Raw genomic sequence first — 18302 nt, 5'->3', positions numbered from 1 at the left:
TCAGGATGTGGGCTTTTTGGATTCGGGTGCTGGAACAGATCTCTGCAGGTGGTCCCTCAAGCTGTCGCCAGCTCCTAGCTGCTGCTGGTCCAGCAGCTCCAGGCCAGCAGCCTCGGTGTCAGTTCGCATTCTTGCCTGCTTCTGCAAAGCAACCCTGAGAGCTACCCAGCGGTAAAGCGCATAGAAAAGGCCGCAGAAGATTGGGCACACACAGAACGCAGCAAGCAGGGCCAGGATGAGAAGCTGCCAGTGGCCCTGGGCAAAGAGGTGAGGCAGGAAGGCGTAGAAAGGCTGCTGGGAGCAGACGTGGGCCCGCTTGTTGTAGGTGCTGAAGGCTGGGCAGGAGGTGCAGTTGTGGGCCGTCCCCCCCTGGCAGGTGTAGCAAGACGAGTCACAAGCGGCGCAGGTGCGGATGGCCCCGTCGTGGCCAGGGGCAGGTCGGGAGACGCTGTAATACCTGGGTGGGCAGTAGTAGAGGCAGCGGTTCTGGAACGCATAGAAGGGGCTGGTGCATCCTGGGAGGATGGGAGGCGAGGGAGGTTAGCATGAGTCAGGCAGGATATGCTGCGCCCTGTCAGGGGGCGCTTGTCCTGGGTCCAAAATCCACTGAAGGGAAGGACAGTGACCTCCCAAGCCTGGAACAAACTGCCCTGCTACACTTGAGTGTCTGTGACCCTCACACACCCAGAGGCCGCTCTGTTTCTCCCTTTCCCAACCCGGAGCCTCCACACATCAAGGCTACTTCACAGGAGCTACTTCCAGCCCTGGTACATTTAGCCTAATCCAGAGATGGGCAACCTCAGAGGGTCAGAATCGCACCCCCTTCCCTGGCCTGAGGCTCCTCACCCTGAGGAGATCCTGCATTTTTTCTCTCTGGCCTTTGCAACGTCCCTTCTTAGGAAGCCCTGCAGCCTGCTTGACCATCAAAAGGAGACCGCCATGGCAAATGCATGGAACATAGCCCTCAAGAAACATACCTTGGCATGTCCCGTCAGCGTCTCGCCTCATGCACTCACCCACCACAGGGGCATTGATGTTTCTTGCCATCATGTCTTCCTCTGTCCCATACAGTTTGAACACAAGGCTGTCAAGGAATCCTTCAGAAGGTGGCAGAAGAAGGCAAAATCAAATTGACTTCATTTTTCCTCTTCCCTCCCCATCCCTTGTTCCTTGGGTGTTGTGTCTGTCGTCCTCCTCCTCCTCCTCTATTCCTTAGACTGCAAATCTGCAGGCAGGGACTGTTTAGCTACTGAATACTTGCAAACTGCTCTGAGAGCCATTCTTTGGTGAACAACAGGACAAATGGACATTAGGATACAATCCTATGCATGTTAAGACAAAAAGAAGTCATTGTCACTGCAACTCACAGCATCATCCAGCAGCCATCTGGCAGGGTTCCCCAGGTGACCATATCAACTTCCTCTTTTTGCCCAACCAATGCGCATTTGGTACTTTCCACAGTGGGATTTTGGGAACTGTGATCCATTACATCTAGCCCGCATAAAGCAGGGTCAGCACAGTTATTGGGAATGGTGGCTAAGGGCAGCTTGTCCATTTTACTGCTCAAAGAACGCTCAGGCTCTTTGTCCGTCTCCCTGGTTCTGCAGGTGACAGGCATGAGCAATCCAAAGATGAGGACGGCTTAGGGTTTTTGACCATGTTGCTGGAAAGCCGCTGAAGGTGGAGAGAGACTGACGCCCCCGCAGCTGAGGCGGCCATGAGCTTACCACTGTTGAACGGGTCCCCTTTGTTCTCAAACAGGAGAGTCCAGATACCCCTCGGGTCCTCATCCCAGAAGTGCGTGGACATGAAAGTCCAGTCCCTGTAGCCCCGGTCACTGGTGTCAAAAGGCCTGGTGGGCAAAGACAGGGGCACTGCTTTGAAGCGGCATCTGCAGGGGCAGTGGGGCTGCAGCAGTGGGACTTCTGGGTCTGCAGCCGCTTCCCCCTCCCTGAGCTGGGTGGAAAGAGGTTCCCCAGTCACCACACATCATTCCCTGCCATGCTGCAAAACTGTTCCCACTGCGGCTTGACCCCGAATGGGCCGTCGGGATCCCTGTGCTTAGCAAAGGCCTTGCTGGGACCAGTCTGCTGACGGGATCGCCCAGCCGCCTGCCCTCTTGGACATTCCCTGGGGCATGGGCTGCACTTCCACGTTTGCCAGGACACGACCATGTGTCCACGAGGCCAAACTACCCAGAGGGCAACCCAAGTGACTGACAGGTCCCAGGGCCTGGGGCTTTTTAGCCTGGAAGAAAGGGAGTGAAGGGGTCATGCGTGATCGGAGTGGTGCACGAAAATTGCATATGGTGTGGACAGAGGGACATTTTTCTCCCCAGGATTATAGAGCCAAAGGGTCAAAATTGGGGGCAAGGAAGCAAATTCCATAGTTTAGCCATGTGCTGGGTGCAGCTGTCCTGCCTTCTCTGTCCAGTTGCACCGCCGTTCAGCTCACGGGATGACTCCTGCAGGCTCATGGAAGAGCACCAGTCCCCTGTCCATTGTCTCTGCTCCCTGCATAATTCTGCACTGATCACCTCGCTTGCCCTTTCTCTCAGCTGAACAATCCCAGCCACTGTGACCTTTCTCCATGGAGGGGTCAGTCCAGCCCCTGCTCATCCAAGCTGCACTTTTCCCAACCTCTCCACATTCTTTCCAAGGTTCTGATCGGAACTGTACGGTCTTCCAACCGTGGCTGCCCTGGAGATTTGTATGGGGATTGTTCTGTCTTTGCTGACTTTTCTAGTTCATTCTGCCTAACCGGGGATTGACTTTTTCACAGCAGCTGCGTGCGGGGCTCACTTCTTCAACCAGCTGACCGCCATAACCCCAAGACTTCTATCTGGGTCGGTCAGTCGCCCCACGGAAAGGTTTCCCTTCTGCCACACAGACAAGCCTCCACACACACAATTCACAGGTCGCAGACCCACAGTTCTCTCTCACTGCATGGATGGGCTTGCCAGAGTGCCCTCCCCAGCCAGAGCTCCCCAGGGCAGAGAGCGGGGTTCCCCTGCACCCACTGCAGAGACTCCAAGACCCATGCCTCGCCTGTAGGGACAGCAGCATGTTGCTTCTGAGCACAATCCAAGAAAGCCTCTCGGGAGACTGGGGCACTGGAAGCAGGTGCAGGGTTTTAGGAGTGCCGGTGGAGGATGCAGCTCCCCTGCCAGGGCTGCCCTCCAACTCCCCAAAGGTTCTTCCTCCATCTGAGAAGAGGAAGCCAAGCAGAGATTCCAGGAGGTCACAGCAGAGGAAAATCCATGGATTTTCCCTTTCCCAGTTTCGCAAACTGGCACTGGGAGAAAAACAGAGGATGGAAACCGCGGTTTTTCCATTCCTACTTACAGTTTTGCATAAACACACATGCTGCCCACACAGCTGGGAGTGACCTGGCACCAGCAGCACTACTCTTCCCGAGCTGGTGAAGGCGGCCCCAAGCCGAGGCATTTAGCAGCTCTAAACAACATACAAGGGGCAGTTGTGCCAGCTATTTTAACAAGGCTGGTTAGATGAAGCTGTCTTAGATATTTGTTTCAACTGATTGTTTGCAATTGCTATTTAATAGTGTCTTGTATGAACAGCTCTAAGCTGCCCAGAGCACTTTTGGCTGCTAGGCAATGTAGAGATAAAAATTAGGAACTTACCGGATATCCACCAGGGTGGACTTGGTCCCCATAGGGCTGGTCAACGTGAGGATGAGGTCTCCCCTCCGGCTGTAACGGAGCGAGAGCTGGACCTGGACATGCTCCAGTGCACGGATGCTCCGGCTCTTCCCACAGCAGGCAGACGTGACATTTTCTGTGATCACAAACTTTGAGCCAAGACGCCTGCCACAAACCCCGGAAAAGGATAGTTTGCAAAGGAGGACCAAAATGCAGACGCTGTATGCAGTGGAGCCCTGGGGTCTGTGGATTTTGGTCAGCTTGGGTTAGACAGCCAGCGTTTGTCCATGGGGTGTCCTTTCTCACCTGTATCAACTCACACCAGGCAAGGGGCAGGGTCTTGCTGGACCTCATGCTCTACTTGAAACTCAGAACAAGAAGTAGCTTAATTTTTTATTCCACTATAAAAGGAGCTGCACTTTCCAAACCACTGTGGAGACCAAATCCCCCCTTCAGGGCTTCTTGGGTTCCCACAAAACAGCCAACAGAGGCATTGCTTTAATGTAAGGGACATGCCAGGCCTTTGGGTTGCCATACCTTCGGACTGCGTACACCTTACAAATCCAAGCAGATCAGAAAAAGCACTTGGGCAGAATTTCATAGAAACAGAGAGAGTCAGAAGGGGCCTCCCACACCATCTAGTCTGACCTCTGGCTCCAGCTGGCTCTGCTCATGACATGCCTGCCATGTGCATGTCATGAGCCTATCCTTGAACACCTTCACTGATGGGACCTCAACCACTTCCCGTGGAAGCCCATTCCATACCCTTGGGATCCTAACTTTCAGGAAGTGCTTCCTGGCATCCAAATGGAACCTGGGTTCCCTGAGCTTTGCTCCGTTGGAGCGCGTCCTGCCTTCCTCTTCAGGGAAGAACAGGTCTCTACCCACCTCCGTGTGACACCCCCTCACATACCTGTATGTCGCCAACAGATCCCCTCTGAGTCTCCTCCAGGCTGAAGAGACCCAGTTCCCTCAATCTCGCCTCATACGGCTTCCCCTGCAAACCGGTCACCAACCTTGTGGCCCTACGCTGCACTGACTCCAACCTGGCTATATCCTTCCTGTAACGAGGGGCCCAAAACTGAGCACAATACTCCAGTTGTGGGCGCACCAGAGTCGTATAGAGTGGCAGTAATACCCCTCTCAATCTAGAAGCCACACTTCTGGCTATGAATCCACTCACTGAGCATTTTAGAAAGAGGGCTTGAGGGGCTGGCGGGCTGGAGTAGGTGAAAGAGCTACTCCTTACTTCTGCTATGCTCAGCTGTTCCAAACAGATCAAAAGATGACACAGACACCTTAAAGCTCCACTTTTCTCTCCTCCAAAGGGAGCTGCCCAGGCATTTCAAGGGGGTGCTCCTTTTCACGCCTTTCCCTCAATTGCCAATGGTCTGTCAGGTGTGGTACACTTTTGTCTTCCCATTCTAAAACGCTGAATGAGCAGTTTAGCTACTGGTAGGAAGTGCTAAAACACACTGGGCTTCCTTTTGTATTTTGACCGCACCCCTTTTTTTCCCTTTGGTTCCACCCCCACAGCAAAGCCTCTCCCCCAGAAAGAGTTCTTCCAAAATGGAACCTGGCCCTTGAGCTGAGCGATTTTGTATGCCTGCTTTACAACGATGCAAAGAAGAATGTGGCCAGCCCGTCTCGTGTACTGCTGATGGGCCTGCGATTCCAGGGCACCCCAAACATGGGGCATATGCCCTTCAGTTGCTCTCCATCAGCTCTTATTCACAGGTGAGCTGTCCCCAAATCTGGAGTCTCCCTGCAGCTGTCAGAGAAGACAGTTGATGGACACCCTCTCCTCCTTGAGGTGGTTTCCCCCACACTTTAAAGCCATCTTCTCATGGGAGTCAGTTCGATTGCTTGATCTGGGCAGGCGTGTGCACCCATGTGAGCAGAAAGGCTCCATGTGCATGCACAGACATGTGTCTGCCTAGCTCGATGTCACCCTCACCCAGTGTGGATGGGTACTTAAAAGTTCAGGCTAAGACCCCGTGTAGCTACACAGCCCCACTGACATGGGAACCTCCTTCCCCTGCTGCCTCTCTTACAGTGGCTTGTGAATGGCCTTGATGTAACACTTCTTCTGAGGCTTCGTTGTGTCCCACTTCTTGGCCAGATCCACCAGCATTGCTGCATTTAAGAGTCCGTACCCATAGTAGTGGCTCACTGAAAGGAAACAAAACGCACAGGAGAGAGAGAGATGCTCCCGCCTGTAATTGCAGAGAACAGTGGGGATGCTGAGCAAGATGAGCAAGCTGTGAGCCAGCTCCAGCTGCCCTGCTCATTTCTTTCCTTCTACCCTCCTCTGCTATCTTTCCTCTGCTGTGGTGTCCTTTAACTGTATGTTTGCAGCCAGGAACAGACTTGGTTTACAGATTTAAGTGTAATCAACTCCAGAAGCATTTTTTTTAAATTATGGACTAGGATAAAATACTTCAAATAAAAAAATACCATTCAGAGTTGGCATGTATGAAAGTATTCCTCCCCCCTGCCCCACCACCACCCCAATTATGTCCAAAGTAAGGACTCTGTAGGTCTGAGTTGTCTCTGCTGAAAATCCATTGAATTTTGGGAAATACAAATATGCCTTACAATGGAACAACTGAGCCATTCTGCTAAACACAGATATGGATTATGGGTGGGTTTAAGGTTACGGCTCTTCCTAGGAGCTGCAGGCCAGGGAAGCCGCAATTCCAAGGACAGTGTGCTTCCGATTTCAGTCAGAAACAGGCTCTGGAGAGAAACCTTGCAAGCACCCTCCTTGGGGATTTACAGAGGTCCTGCTGCTTTTTTGGGGGGTGGGTAGGCACAGGCTGTAACTTTACAGGGAGATGGATGCTGCTTCAGATACAAGCTCTATTTTCCATGTGTCTGTACCCCTGCAAAGAAGGAAAAGTTACAAAATGTACCCTGGACACTTTAATTCTTCAGAACTCTGCCCTCCCCAGAAAACAGACCCCGCAAAGCCCTTTCCTGGGTGTTCTTGTAACAAGGATTTGGAATGGTTCTGGCAGACATGGATGCACCAAACTGCAAGCTGCAATGGTGGGCAAACAACTCCAGTGAAAACCAGTCAGCTGCGAAATACCAGGTGCAGGTCAGAGCAGCCTCTACCACCTCAAGGTGATACAGCCCTTCCCTGATTCAGCCGCCTACCTTTGCGTCCTACGCCGTTGACAGCCCAGTCATCCGCCTGCAGGTGGGCAGGGTGCGAAGCCCTAACCACAAGGTGCTGCATGTCGCGCCAGGTCAGTTTGGGGCTGAAAAGGAGGCAATTGGAGCAAGAGGACTGGTCAGTTCTGGAGCGAAAAGCGGGCAGGCCACCAGCCTCTGCTGCCCCACGTGCGGTGCTCTGGCACCTCCCAGGAGCCCTGGCCAGGCAAAGAGGAAGAAGGTCCTGGGAAGGGACAGGAGCCTGCTTCCTCCCCAGTCGCTGGGTGCCCCCCCCCCCCACCAGGCCTGTTTCTGCCCCACTGCTGCCCCCTGGCCACTCGGCTCTCCAGTGAGGCTGAAACGAGCTTCCTCAGGTCCCCGGGGATGGGGGGTGGGGGTGGAACTGCCCTTTCAATGCAGCCTGCCCACCTGCGGAGCCACTCCTGTGAGCACAAGCTGGTGTGTGCATCACACGTGTGTGTGTATGTGTGTGAGTGAGGGTGCTTTTATCCACCGTGCCTCCCTTTCTTCTCATGCAGCAGTGCTCCGTACCATTGGCCCACTGTTCTGGGGAGCTCCCCAGCCCACTGAGAGGGCTTCTTGGGGCCTGTGAAAGTCAGGTGCCCTTCTGGGCCCAAACTTTGCACTCTGCACTGGTGCAAAGCTGCCACGGAGGGGGTGGGGGGAAGGACCCTGAAAATGTGGATTTACTGGGCTACTTCGCTTTAGGGTTTAAAGGATGAGTTAATCACATTCAGATTCCACCTTTTTACCCTCAAGGCAGCTTACATAATGCACAAGTGCCCGGGAAGCCCAAAAGAAGTAAGATTAATAACAGGACTCCTCCGCTATTCAATCATGCCCGCACAACAAGTGAGGCAGTTTGGGCTAAGAGTCTGAATGGCCCAAAGCCACCCAGTGAAGCTTATATATTTTAAAATTTTCTATACCGCCTATATTTTCTTATAAAAATCTCAAGACGGTTTACAATAGCAATCACAGCCAAGCAGGGACTAGAACCCAGATCTTCTGAATCCTAGCCCCCTGCTTTAACCACTGCACCACACTGGCTCTTAAGCTTGTATCGAATTTGATTCTGCCAACTACTTGAAGACAGAGTTTGTTAAAGCAAGGAATCTGACAGTTGATCAAACAAGTATGGAAATGGAAATTGGCCAGGCAGGTCTTCCAGTCAGTACCCCTGCAGCACCTTCCATCTCTCCACTGGCTTTGCAAGATACAGTACAAGATCCAGCTCCTGCTGAACAGTTTTCAAGCCTCTTTCCCACTGTGAGGACTAGGAACTTGTTCCTTTGGAGTAGGGAAAAGAAGGGGGGAAAAAGAAAGGAATTTTGAAAGGGGCCATTGCAAGAGTGTGTGAACAGACGACCGCTGTGAGGTCCCCGTTCTTACTTGGCCTCCAACGCGAGAGCAATCATGCCGGCTACCAAGGGGGCCGAGGCAGAGGTGCCTGTGTGCCGGCTGGTGCAACTGTGATGCAGGTCAGTGGTCACCTAGAAAGGAACAAGGCGCATTAATCAGCTAAAAGCAAGTGATCCTCTTCCTCAGGACACCTCCTCTTTCTGTTCATTGTGACTTTCGTGTCTCCCTTCCCAGCAAGTCCTGTGATGCAGGTCGTGTTGTCCTCCCCACTTCAAATCTCTGGGCATCTAGTTCTCAGTTCCTGACTACCCTTGCCCTTCCTCCAGTCAGCACATGCTCAGCAACTATGTACCATGGCCTCATCCCTCCTTCAGCAATGTGACTTCCTGGAGGAAACATACAAGACAAAAGGAAGTAAAGAGACGTATTTCCTCAGAGCTGTTAAATGGGAAAGGGTGGTGAGAATGAAGGAATACCCGGCGTTTGAAAATCTGCCGAGTTCTGCTGGGATGGAGCCTTCCTGGTGGCTCTGGCCCAAAAGGACTATGCAGGCTGGTTGGTTTGTTTTTGCATCTCAAGGCATATACAGTGTGAGCATTTTTAAAGTGCTGTAACTTGGGAAAAGGCAAAAATCCTCCTTACTGCTCACAGGTGTCAAAGAGCAGAGGATTTGGGTGGGAGGGGGAATTCTATCAATCATGCTCTTGGCAGCAGGAGTTTCATTTCCAACTGGCGCAGGGAAACCTAGATCTGATGCACCTGGCAGCCAACTCAAGGTTTCTTAAAGGGTCACCCTCCTTCTTTGGCTCCCCCCATTTCCCCCAGCTAGCAAACATTTGGTAGATGCTCGGACGTTGTGCTGTTTTTCCTGTTTACAAGACAGAAATGAGTCTTGTTGAGACCCAGGACACACCAGGGACATGGGATCTACTTTGGTTTTTTACTTAAAACTCCTGCCCCAAGGTCCACCCACCACAGTCCAACCACAAAAAGCCACATACTCCAAATCTTTAAAAAGCTCAGAGCCAAGGGACTGGTCCTTGTGTTCCGGAGCTGAACAGAATGCATTTTCCCTGCACACAAATGGTTGGGAGCAGTTCTTGCTGCTCTTCTCAAGCTACACTGAGTTGGAAATTGTAGCTGATCCAGTGCTTACTGCTCAGGGATCTTCCAGTTAGAAGATCTGCCCCCGCACCCCATGGAGGGGGAAAAACCACTTCACATTCCAGGATCCCAGGCTCACAAGAGACAGGATTGGACCATCATCTGAATGGGAATTAGTGTCCTGTGATACCAGGGACGGCCTCCCAGCCCCTTCCAAGCCTACTAATCTATGACACAATAAACACCATGGTAAAACCGCTTACCTGCATGGTCACTGGTCTGTGACCCAGCACAAGCATAGTTAAAACACTTTCTACATGCACACACCAACCGCAGGGGGATCCAAAGCACTTAAAAGTGACACATGCAAAATACCAAGTCTACATTCGGAAAACAAGTGGAACCACCCTTTAGTGCCTGACAAGCCATCATGGTTATTCCCTTCACCTCCAGCAGATGGCAGTACTAAATCACTTAAGAACAGGGGTGCAGAAACTCAGGCCTGGGGTGGCACACCCAGCCCTCCTGGGGCTGCAATCCATCCTGAGGGGCTTTCTCCAGATGGCCACACTGTCTTTCCCACTGAACAGCACTCGTTCAATGCCTTTCCAGCTTTTGACCCCTGTACCCTAAAAGGTCAAAATGCCTAAGGCTTAAGCCAGTAAGAGCTTTCCAATACAACATACTGGTATTTTGTCCCCGCAAAACAGAAATACGCCCTGGGATTGAAAGAGTTTCTGCACTCCTGCATGAGAACAGAGCTGGACTGGATGAGGCCAGACCACCTATGGGAGTGAAGCGCCTCCCTCCCACCTGGGCTCCCTGGAACTGGTAGCAACTTATCCTGGATATGGAAAAGCCTGCAAGACCCCCACGTGTCAATTTCTGGCAGTTATGCTGGGAGCCTCTGACAGAGCTCTGTGGAAGACAATTGGCTGCGAAAGTCAAGCAGAACCTCCGCACACAGGAGCAGACTTCCTAGGGAAACACAAGGCTGGGCGAGGAGTGGCGGAGGGCTTCTGGCCTCATGCCCGGCTTACAGCCTTCCTGCTGGACCCCCGGTCAGCCACCTTTGGAAAGTGAGGGGCCAGCCTTTGGCTGATCCAGCCCAGCTCTCCCGGAGCCGTAATCCGAGTGCACAGAAGCAGGCCTCACAATTTGCTGCTCGCCCTTTGAGCCGCTGCTGTAGGTCGTGGTGAGGATGGAGGCGCAGGCCTCGGTGTACCAGGGCACCCGGCCACTCTGGGTGCTGCTGCCCACGGACAAGGTGTAGATGCTGTTGGCATAGCCGTCCAAGTTGCAGTTGTCGTGACGCAGGCCGCCATTTCCTGAGGCCCAGACGAAGAGGGAGCCCAGCCCTCCGCGGCCCTGTGGCGGAGGTAGACGTGAGGACCAGCCCCAGCTAGCAATGAGAGGGTGGTGGGGAGAGGAGGTGCACTGTGCCGGAGCCCTACTCCCTACCCAAAATGGCCCTCCAGTCCACCAGAGGCCCACTGGCTGGAGAAGAGCACAACAACCCCCCCCCCACCCAGTGTTCCCTGCTACACTGCCTCCAACACAGGGCATGAAACAGCACTTTCCAGCCACATCTGTGTGCATTTGCCTAATTGCCTTCTAAAGACAGCTTCCAAGGTGGTGAATTTTCCTGGGAGGGTGAGGGGCAGGCTAGTGGAAGTCACAGACCAAACATTAGCAGTAGTGGTGCACTCCATTTGCCCCGAGCCCTAACCCCCAACGCACTTCAGGGTCAGCCTAATCCCACCAAGCCCGGGAACCTGCATGCCCCCCTCCACTTGCTGGGCACCACGACAAGGAACATGGGTTGGGAGCAGAGAATGGCAGCTTCCCAGGACAGAAATATTCCCTTTTGAGGAGTTGGGGTTTGGGTTTTTTTAAGCCCCTAAAGAGTGCTGAAATAACTTCCCCCTTGAAACAATGACAAAATTCTCCCTTCCTTTATTTTCACCCTAGTTTTGAGCCACACATTTTGAACTTTGGTTCAGCCTTAAAAGGCGAACAAGGGAAGTCACAACTGGAGAGTCCAAGAAAACTGTCCCATTGTTCCTTCAGAACAGGTGTGCTCTGGGCCAGGGAGGTTGAGCTTACAGTGGTGATGCCCCTGTGGAAGGCTTCCATGGCCAGAAATCCAGGGCCATCTACTGTTTTCCCATCATCCTCAGGGCCCCAGCTGGCACTGTAGATGTGAATATGTTGAGGCTGCAGGCTCAGGGACCGGGCCTCCACAATATCGGTCACAATACCGTCCAGCATTCTTACTCCTGCAGGGGGGAGAAAGAAAGAAGGAAGGCAAGGCGGAGGGGAGGAAGGATGGAAGAGGCAGGGGTCGCCATGTTGGTTTCTGAGGACACACTCCCCTTCTGGTGACACCAACCCCCAGTCCTCCCTGGCTGCAGCAGACCCTCATCCTGGTCTAATTCAGCCCCACCTGCATTCCCGGAAGATAGTCCTTACCCTGTGTTCCCTTCAGGCAGAAGAGGCCCCAGAGCACCTTGCAAATAGGAGCCTGGAAATGAGCTGAGCACTGACGCCACTTTTCCCGGGCCCCTGCCCCACGCACCATGCCATGGTGGCTGCCATGTTGGGGGGGGGGGTGCTTGGAACAGGGACACTATTTGCCATCAAGGGCAAGTCGTCCTGCTTTCCAGCAAGTCTGGCCATTGGTCAGACTTGCTGAGGAGAATTTACACAGGAGTGCAGGCTCCAGCCTCAGCCAGGGGTTTGTCCCCCTCCAGAGATAATCCTGAGCAAATTAGACTGGCTGTCAGACTTGTTAACGCCTGCAGGGGCGGAAGAGCCAGCAAGAAGGATGTGCTGCCCACAAGGTCTGTTCAGGTGAATACTGCAGCACCGGCTGGCATGTTGAAGCTCCGTGCGGAACCCGGAACCCGGAACCCTTCCTCACCTGGATTCTCAAACCTCAGAGAGACAATCTGGATTTCTGACCTGCTCCAGCTATTTCCCTGAACACACACCCTGCATTTTCCCTAAGTATGAAACAGGCCAGGCTTTCCTGGAAAGGGAAAAAGTTTACTTGCCCCCAACTTTCGCCCGGTAAGCAATGCCGGCGCCACAGAAATCATTGTTGGCTGTAGCGGCCACTTCTCCAGCACAGCGTGTCCCATGCCTGGAAAGAAACACAGAGCAATGGGGCAGTGGCTCCTGGGATGCTGGAAGTTGTAGGAACAATGTAAAAACAGGATTGGATCTAGTCCAACATCGCTGGTCCACCTATGTTTATGTGGATAACTGATACATTCAAATCAAATTCTTTTCCATGGTTTTGTTTTTCTGAAACTCTCATAACTAGGAAAACTTACCTATTCTCCTCCTCAATGGTGTAGTGTGGCTGGGGGTCCGGATCGTTGTCATTGAAGTCGTAACTTGCCTTGGGATCCTGAAAGCGAAACACACAGACTGGGAATGGTCACGAGCACTCCTCTCCAGAGCGAAGAAAACTCGGTTCAAAGCAGACCCACTGATGTACAGAGGAACCTGGCAAATCCCACATGTCTGTATCTCTGGGATGTTTTATGGCACTGCTTTGTGAAGCCAAGCTGAAGGTGCCGAGGTTCACAGCAGCAAAGCCAAAGAATCGATGACGGTACAAGGTAGCTAAAGTGGAATCAAAGACTCCCGGGGCAAAGGTCATGCAGCCCCACCCCATCCACATGTGATAAACGTGGCCTCAGAAACCAGCCCTCAGGTGGCTGCCCTGCCAGTGCTTAAAAGCCTCCGGAAAAGGGTAGGCAACCAACCCCGAGACAACCCAGTTGAACACATCCCTCTGCCACAGGACTCAACAACCAGTCAAAGCCTACTTTTGAACCCACCAATTCGAGGCACGCCTACTGGACCACAACAGAGCCTCTCTGTATGTGCATGTCATATATGCACCCCACCCTTTTTCCTGCCAGGATCCCAGGACAGCTTACCCTTTTATCCTCACAACCACCCTGAGAGGCAAGCAAATCTGAAGGTCACAGGCTGGCACTAAGTCAAGTCACCCACTGAACTCTGTGGGGTGCAGGAGGGAGTCGAACCCAGATCTCCTGAACCCCAGTACCACACTCTAACCACCACGCCGGTTCAGCTGTCCTTAATTTTGGGACATCTTCTATCCCTAGCCCCACACTTTCTTCTTGGGCCTGCCCTCCACTGGAATAAAGCCCCCAAGTACTTTCTGAAAGCAACTGGGCACTGCTGTTCTACAGGCCTCAGACCTGTGCCCCCCAGATACCAGGCCCCATTTCTACATACATAGTTTGCCACAAGGTCAGGATGGTCTCGCTCAATCCCGTCATCCAGAACGCTCACGACCACCCCAGCACCTGTGTAGCCCTGGCTCCACACACTGAGCACATTGAGGTCTGGAAGCACGTCGTCGTTCTGCAACAGAAAAAGCGGCACTCTGGGAGACACTGCTTCTCCCTTCCCCATCGCTTGAAGAGCCGCGAGAGGCAAGAAAAGGAAAGGAAAGCTTATTCGCACATCTAGAAAATGGGCCCGTGAAGGGACAGAGTTTTGGCAGAAGGGGCTGTGGTCTTTTCCTGGGAGGAGTCACGGGTCTTTCCCAGAAAGCCTCAGCCAACTGAAACCTATCTCTCCAAGTACTGTGTGTGTGTGGGGGGGGGGGGGGGGGGGGTCAGCAAGCTCATCCCCGGATGCTCCGGCCTCCTGGTCTACCCTTTCTGAACCCACTCCTACCTGCCCTGTTCCACCCCCGGGCCTTCCTTCCCTGCCATCACTCACCAGGTACCATTGCTTGCGGAACCATGGGTCAGTGGGGACTGCCGAGATCTCCCGCTTCTGCCTCTTCTTCAGCGTCTGCTGCTCAAACCAGGTGATCTAAAGCCAAAAGGCACATCAGCACACCTTTTCCCCCTTGCTCTGTTCACCTTAGCCAACCCAGCACTCTCCACATATGCAGACCAACTAGAAGCTGCAATGGAGGCAAACGGGTCCGGATTTCTCCAAGTCTGCCCAACGGGTTCCTCGGGGGACCAGCTTTCTCAGCTCACAGGGTCATCTCTTGAGGCAATTGGTGGGACAATGCAGGACCCAGAAAGGGGAGACTTTATTTATTTGGGATACTTCTAGGCAGTCCACTGACTCCGAGTCTCTGCACGGCTCACTGGACATTCTTCATCCAGTGCATAACTAAATTCTGGAACTCGCTTCCTTGAGACATTGTGGCAGCCACCAATTGCAGGGGGCTTTAAAGGGGGACTGGACAAATTCCTGGAGGAGGAGAAGGCTATCATGGTGGCTAGTCCTGATGGTTCCAGGATCAGAGGCAGTGTGCGTTCATGCCCTGCTGGAGGGCTTCCTGCAGGCAGCTGCTCTGCAAACAGGATTTTGGGCGAGAAAGGCTGGCTGTGGCATACTGGCAGTTGTCAGACTTTGTACTATAAGTTAGAACATTTCTTGGCCACCTTCCAGGACAGAAGCAACCAAACACACAATAAAAACCAATGCAGTGATTTGTTTTGTTGAAAAGATAAAACCACAACAAAAAGCAATAAAAACGTAATAACAATGGCAAACATTTAAAAAACTATAAAACAAAGGATTGTGCCTCCTTTGTGCCCAACACTGGTTTTGCCAGTGGTTCAGTGGAGGACAGCGAGGAGTCGGCAGCAAGGAAATTGAGCAGAAGGGGAGAAATCGGCCCCTCCAGCTGCCAAAAGAATTAATTTCCCCCTCTTCCCTCTTCATTCCCTTTTCCTTGCCTGTTGTGTCTTTTTGGATTGAAAGTTTGTAGGCAGGGCCTGGATTTCTTTTACTGCTTATGCGTTTGGATGCTATGAGAGCCTTCTTTTGGCTGGGGATTTGGAGGGCGGGAATACTGGTAAATAAATTACTAAAAGCCCTCTGAGATATGGTTGGAGAAAGCCGGTATTGCATAGCCCAGACAGCAAATGACCAAGCAGTGGTGGGGGAAAGCATCAGCGCTCTCCACAACAGGAAACAGTCCTTGTGTCTCAGAGAAAATGGCTAAGGACAGCAGAGCAGGCCTGTCTGAATGGACTTCAGATGCTTTCAGAGCGATTCTTCCTGACCGAACAGTTTGGAAGCAGGACCACTAACTCAACTTGTGCTTGCTGTGGGCCTTGCAGGGGCTGGTTCTCACTCTGGTCTGGCCTGCATTGAGGAGGGGGCTGGACTAGAGGGCCCCTAAGCTGCCCACCCCAAGTCTGGGGTTCTATGAACTGACCTGTGGCTCTCTCTTCAGGCGTCTATGCCAACCCATGTGCCGCCTCAGAGACTTGCTGGTGCCTCTGTGCCTCAGGTGGTAGTAAGGCTGCCCGTCAATTACCTGCAAGGGCAGAAGGAAGGAGCATGGGGTTTCAGAGCAGGCTTCCCCAGACCTTTGGGTCTGCTAGCAAATCGTAAGAGAGTGCTTTCACAAAATGGCTTGCCCATTCATAAAAATGGCTCTTTTATGCTCAGCAGACTTTTAAAGACCCCTTAAAACAGCAATCCCAGATGGGCACTGAGAGAGGCATCCATGGGCACATCAGCACTCCCTGCCGCGAGCCCTGAAGAAAAGACGGGGAAGATAGGTCCACACTTCACGAAGACGTCTTTTTAAAAGGCTGGATGAGAGAAGAGGAACAGCAAAAGGGGGAATTTGGAAGAATGGGTTTGCTTTCTGAAGGCAGTAGCCACTCCCAGCTCCCTGGAATAGCTTTTCATGAGTTGTCGTTCTTCACTGGTTTATTCTGTTGCAGCTGTCCCAGCAGACTCTGCAAAGGAGGAGCCAGCGTGGCCAGTGGCTAAGAGTGCTGGCGGGTGATTGGCTATTTGGAACTTTCTTGACAGGATGTATATTTAATAGGCACACTCTTAATAACCTGAAGCTGCCCTCCCTGGGTTGATGAGCTGAGTGAAGCATAAATCTTTTAAAGGAAAAAGGCATTACAGAAGTGCAGCCCTGCCAATTGGTGCATTGTGTGCAACACCAAGCTGAAAATCAGGGAGGAGGGGGACTTTTAAACTATTAAAGGTTCTAAAAATGCCATTAAAAGCAGGAGGCAAGGCCCAACCCCCCAGGGGTCTCCAAATGCCCCTTCCTTTAGCCCTGCCTGCCTTACCCCAACCACCAGCTGCTTGGGGGCTTCTTTGTGCTACCCCCCCCCCCACACACACACATTTGAAATGGCTGAAATGCCTCTCCTAAGGCTTAGCCATTAGCAGCAAGGGTTTGAACCTATAATAGGCATCTGTTCAGCTTCATCCTCTTCCACCCGCCATGGGAATGAGGCTCCCAAGCACATTTCATGTGACTTCAGCCCTGGGGCTCAGAGGTTCCACACCCAAATAAGGACAACGTGGGGCTGAGCTGGGTTTGCAGCAATGGGTTCCTAACCCACAGTGCATCGGCCATATCAACCAGTAAGAATAACCATCTTATTACCAATATGCCTGTGCAAAAATATACATACAGTCTCTCTCAATTCAAATGCTGAAGGAAGAGCACTTGCAGCACAGGGAACCAGAAATGTATGTTCACTACAGATGTGCTCTGGGTTCCAATCACAAGTCCTGGGTAGGGCCTGGAATTCAGCGGGGATGCAAGGTTAAAATGCACAGGCAGAGCGGCAATCCCACAACTCTGAAAACTGCCCTCATCCTGAAACACCAGAAGGGGATGCAACTGCATTCCACCCAGTTGTTCCTTCTCCATGCAAAAAGCTAGCCTGTGGGCAGGGACAGGTTAGGTACTGAAAAGGCCCACAGGGCAAAAAAGTACAAGTTTGTATTTGCTAATGTACATATGCCCTAAAGCCAGTGTGTGGGGCTGGAGGGGGCTTTTTAAAAGACTCTGCCTCCTACGATCATCCCTCTTTGGAAAATGAGGCATATGAACAGAGAAGAGACCATGTGAGTTCAGAAAAATGCCCCAAGCAGTCTGTTTTTATTTTTATGGGAGGCATTTATTATATCCTCAGATGCTACCCAGTCAGGCTTTTTAAAGGAATACAGAAACGAAACGGTAGAGCAAGCTTGGCCAGGCTGTTCCCCATACGTTCTCAGACACGCCCTTTCCTTGCTCAGGTGAGCCCCCCACCTGTTGCTCCTCCAACAGGTTTTGGGGCTTGTCTCTCCTCTCCCTCACCTGGCCCTGGTAGAACACCCGTGCCTGCGCTTCGGGCACTGTGCCTCCTGTTCTGAACTTGAAAAAGGCACTCTGCCTATGTACAGAGGCAGCTTAGTCAGGTTTGAAGAGGCGCGAAAGGAGCCAAGCTCCCCGTCCTTGCTCAGACGAGCCCCTGCACCTGTTGCTCCGCAGCAACGGTAGTGGGCGGCCGCTCCCCTCCCTCACCTGGCCCACATATTGCAGCCCGTGCCTCCTGGCCAGGCGCCGCGCCTCCTGCGTCCCGGCGGGCACGTGCACTGCCCAGCTGCTCAGGTAGACAGGCGGCTTCGCGCGCTCGCAGCACGACCGGCCCCACAGCAGGACCAGCAGCAAGAGCAGACTAGCCGCCGCCGCCGCCCCGCACCACATGGTCGCTCGTCGCCGGGGCGCCGCGGCAGCGCGCCGGCCCTTATAGGCGAGCGCGCCCTCGCACCCACGCCCCGACCCGCGCCCTCAATTTTCGCGCCACGCCCGCCCGGCCTGCGCGCGGCGTGCTCGGAGGACGCGCGGTCGCCACGGCAACGGGAAGCCGGCGGGGGACTACGCATCCCGCGGGGCAGTGCGCAGGCGCGCCGCTGCGGGAACAGCTGGCTGTCCCGCGAGGCCTCCTGGGAATTGCGGTTTTCCCGCGGCAGCGACCAGGAGGTATTAATTGTGCATTCGTTTATAACACTAAAACCACGTGTTTCTTTTGATTTTTGCACAATTTCATTTACTTCGTTTCTATACCTCCCAGGGGGCGAAGCTCTCCTGGTGGCTTACCGAGGTTAAAACCTTAAAAACATGTGAAAGAAACCATGTGCCTACAAAGAGAGAAGCATGCAACATACGGAG

At 53.0% G+C, this 18302-nt stretch overlaps 1 protein-coding gene across 1 annotated transcript; it reads right to left on the bottom strand.

Annotated features, from left to right (window-relative positions):
- On the bottom strand, positions 1–17837 carry PCSK4 (proprotein convertase subtilisin/kexin type 4). The gene is made up of 15 exons (XM_044419058.1): positions 17655–17837; positions 15543–15644; positions 14078–14173; positions 13586–13714; positions 12646–12722; positions 12364–12452; positions 11414–11586; positions 10463–10675; positions 8234–8334; positions 6824–6927; positions 5716–5833; positions 3644–3826; positions 1728–1852; positions 978–1097; positions 1–515 (listed from the first exon to the last, which is right to left on the bottom strand). Exons 1-15 carry the CDS (start codon positions 17835–17837, stop codon positions 1–3), a joined length of 2328 nt encoding a protein of 775 aa, XP_044274993.1.
- Between the last annotated feature and the right edge of the window lie 465 nt (positions 17838–18302).

The sequence above is a fragment of the Varanus komodoensis genome, unplaced genomic scaffold, assembly GCF_004798865.1.
Source record: "Varanus komodoensis strain SLA01 unplaced genomic scaffold, ASM479886v1 scaffold99, whole genome shotgun sequence".
Lineage (NCBI taxonomy): Eukaryota > Metazoa > Chordata > Lepidosauria > Squamata > Varanidae > Varanus > Varanus komodoensis.
The sequence above is the reverse complement of the archived record's forward strand: the minus strand, read 5'-3'. Positions and strand labels throughout refer to the sequence as shown.

Bases quoted from the DNA above. Each gene is read 5' to 3' on its own strand.
- PCSK4 (XM_044419058.1), bottom strand. From the start codon at position 17,837: ATGTGGTGCGGGGCGGCGGCGGCGGCTAGTCTGCTCTTGCTGCTGGTC. The intron at 12,723-13,585 runs GTATGTAGAAAT...TTTCGCTTTCAG, and splicing joins CTGACCTTGTGGCAAACTAT to GATCCCAAGGCAAGTTACGA. The intron at 10,676-11,413 runs GTAAGCTCAACC...CCTCCGCCACAG, and splicing joins TCCACAGGGGCATCACCACT to GGCCGCGGAGGGCTGGGCTC.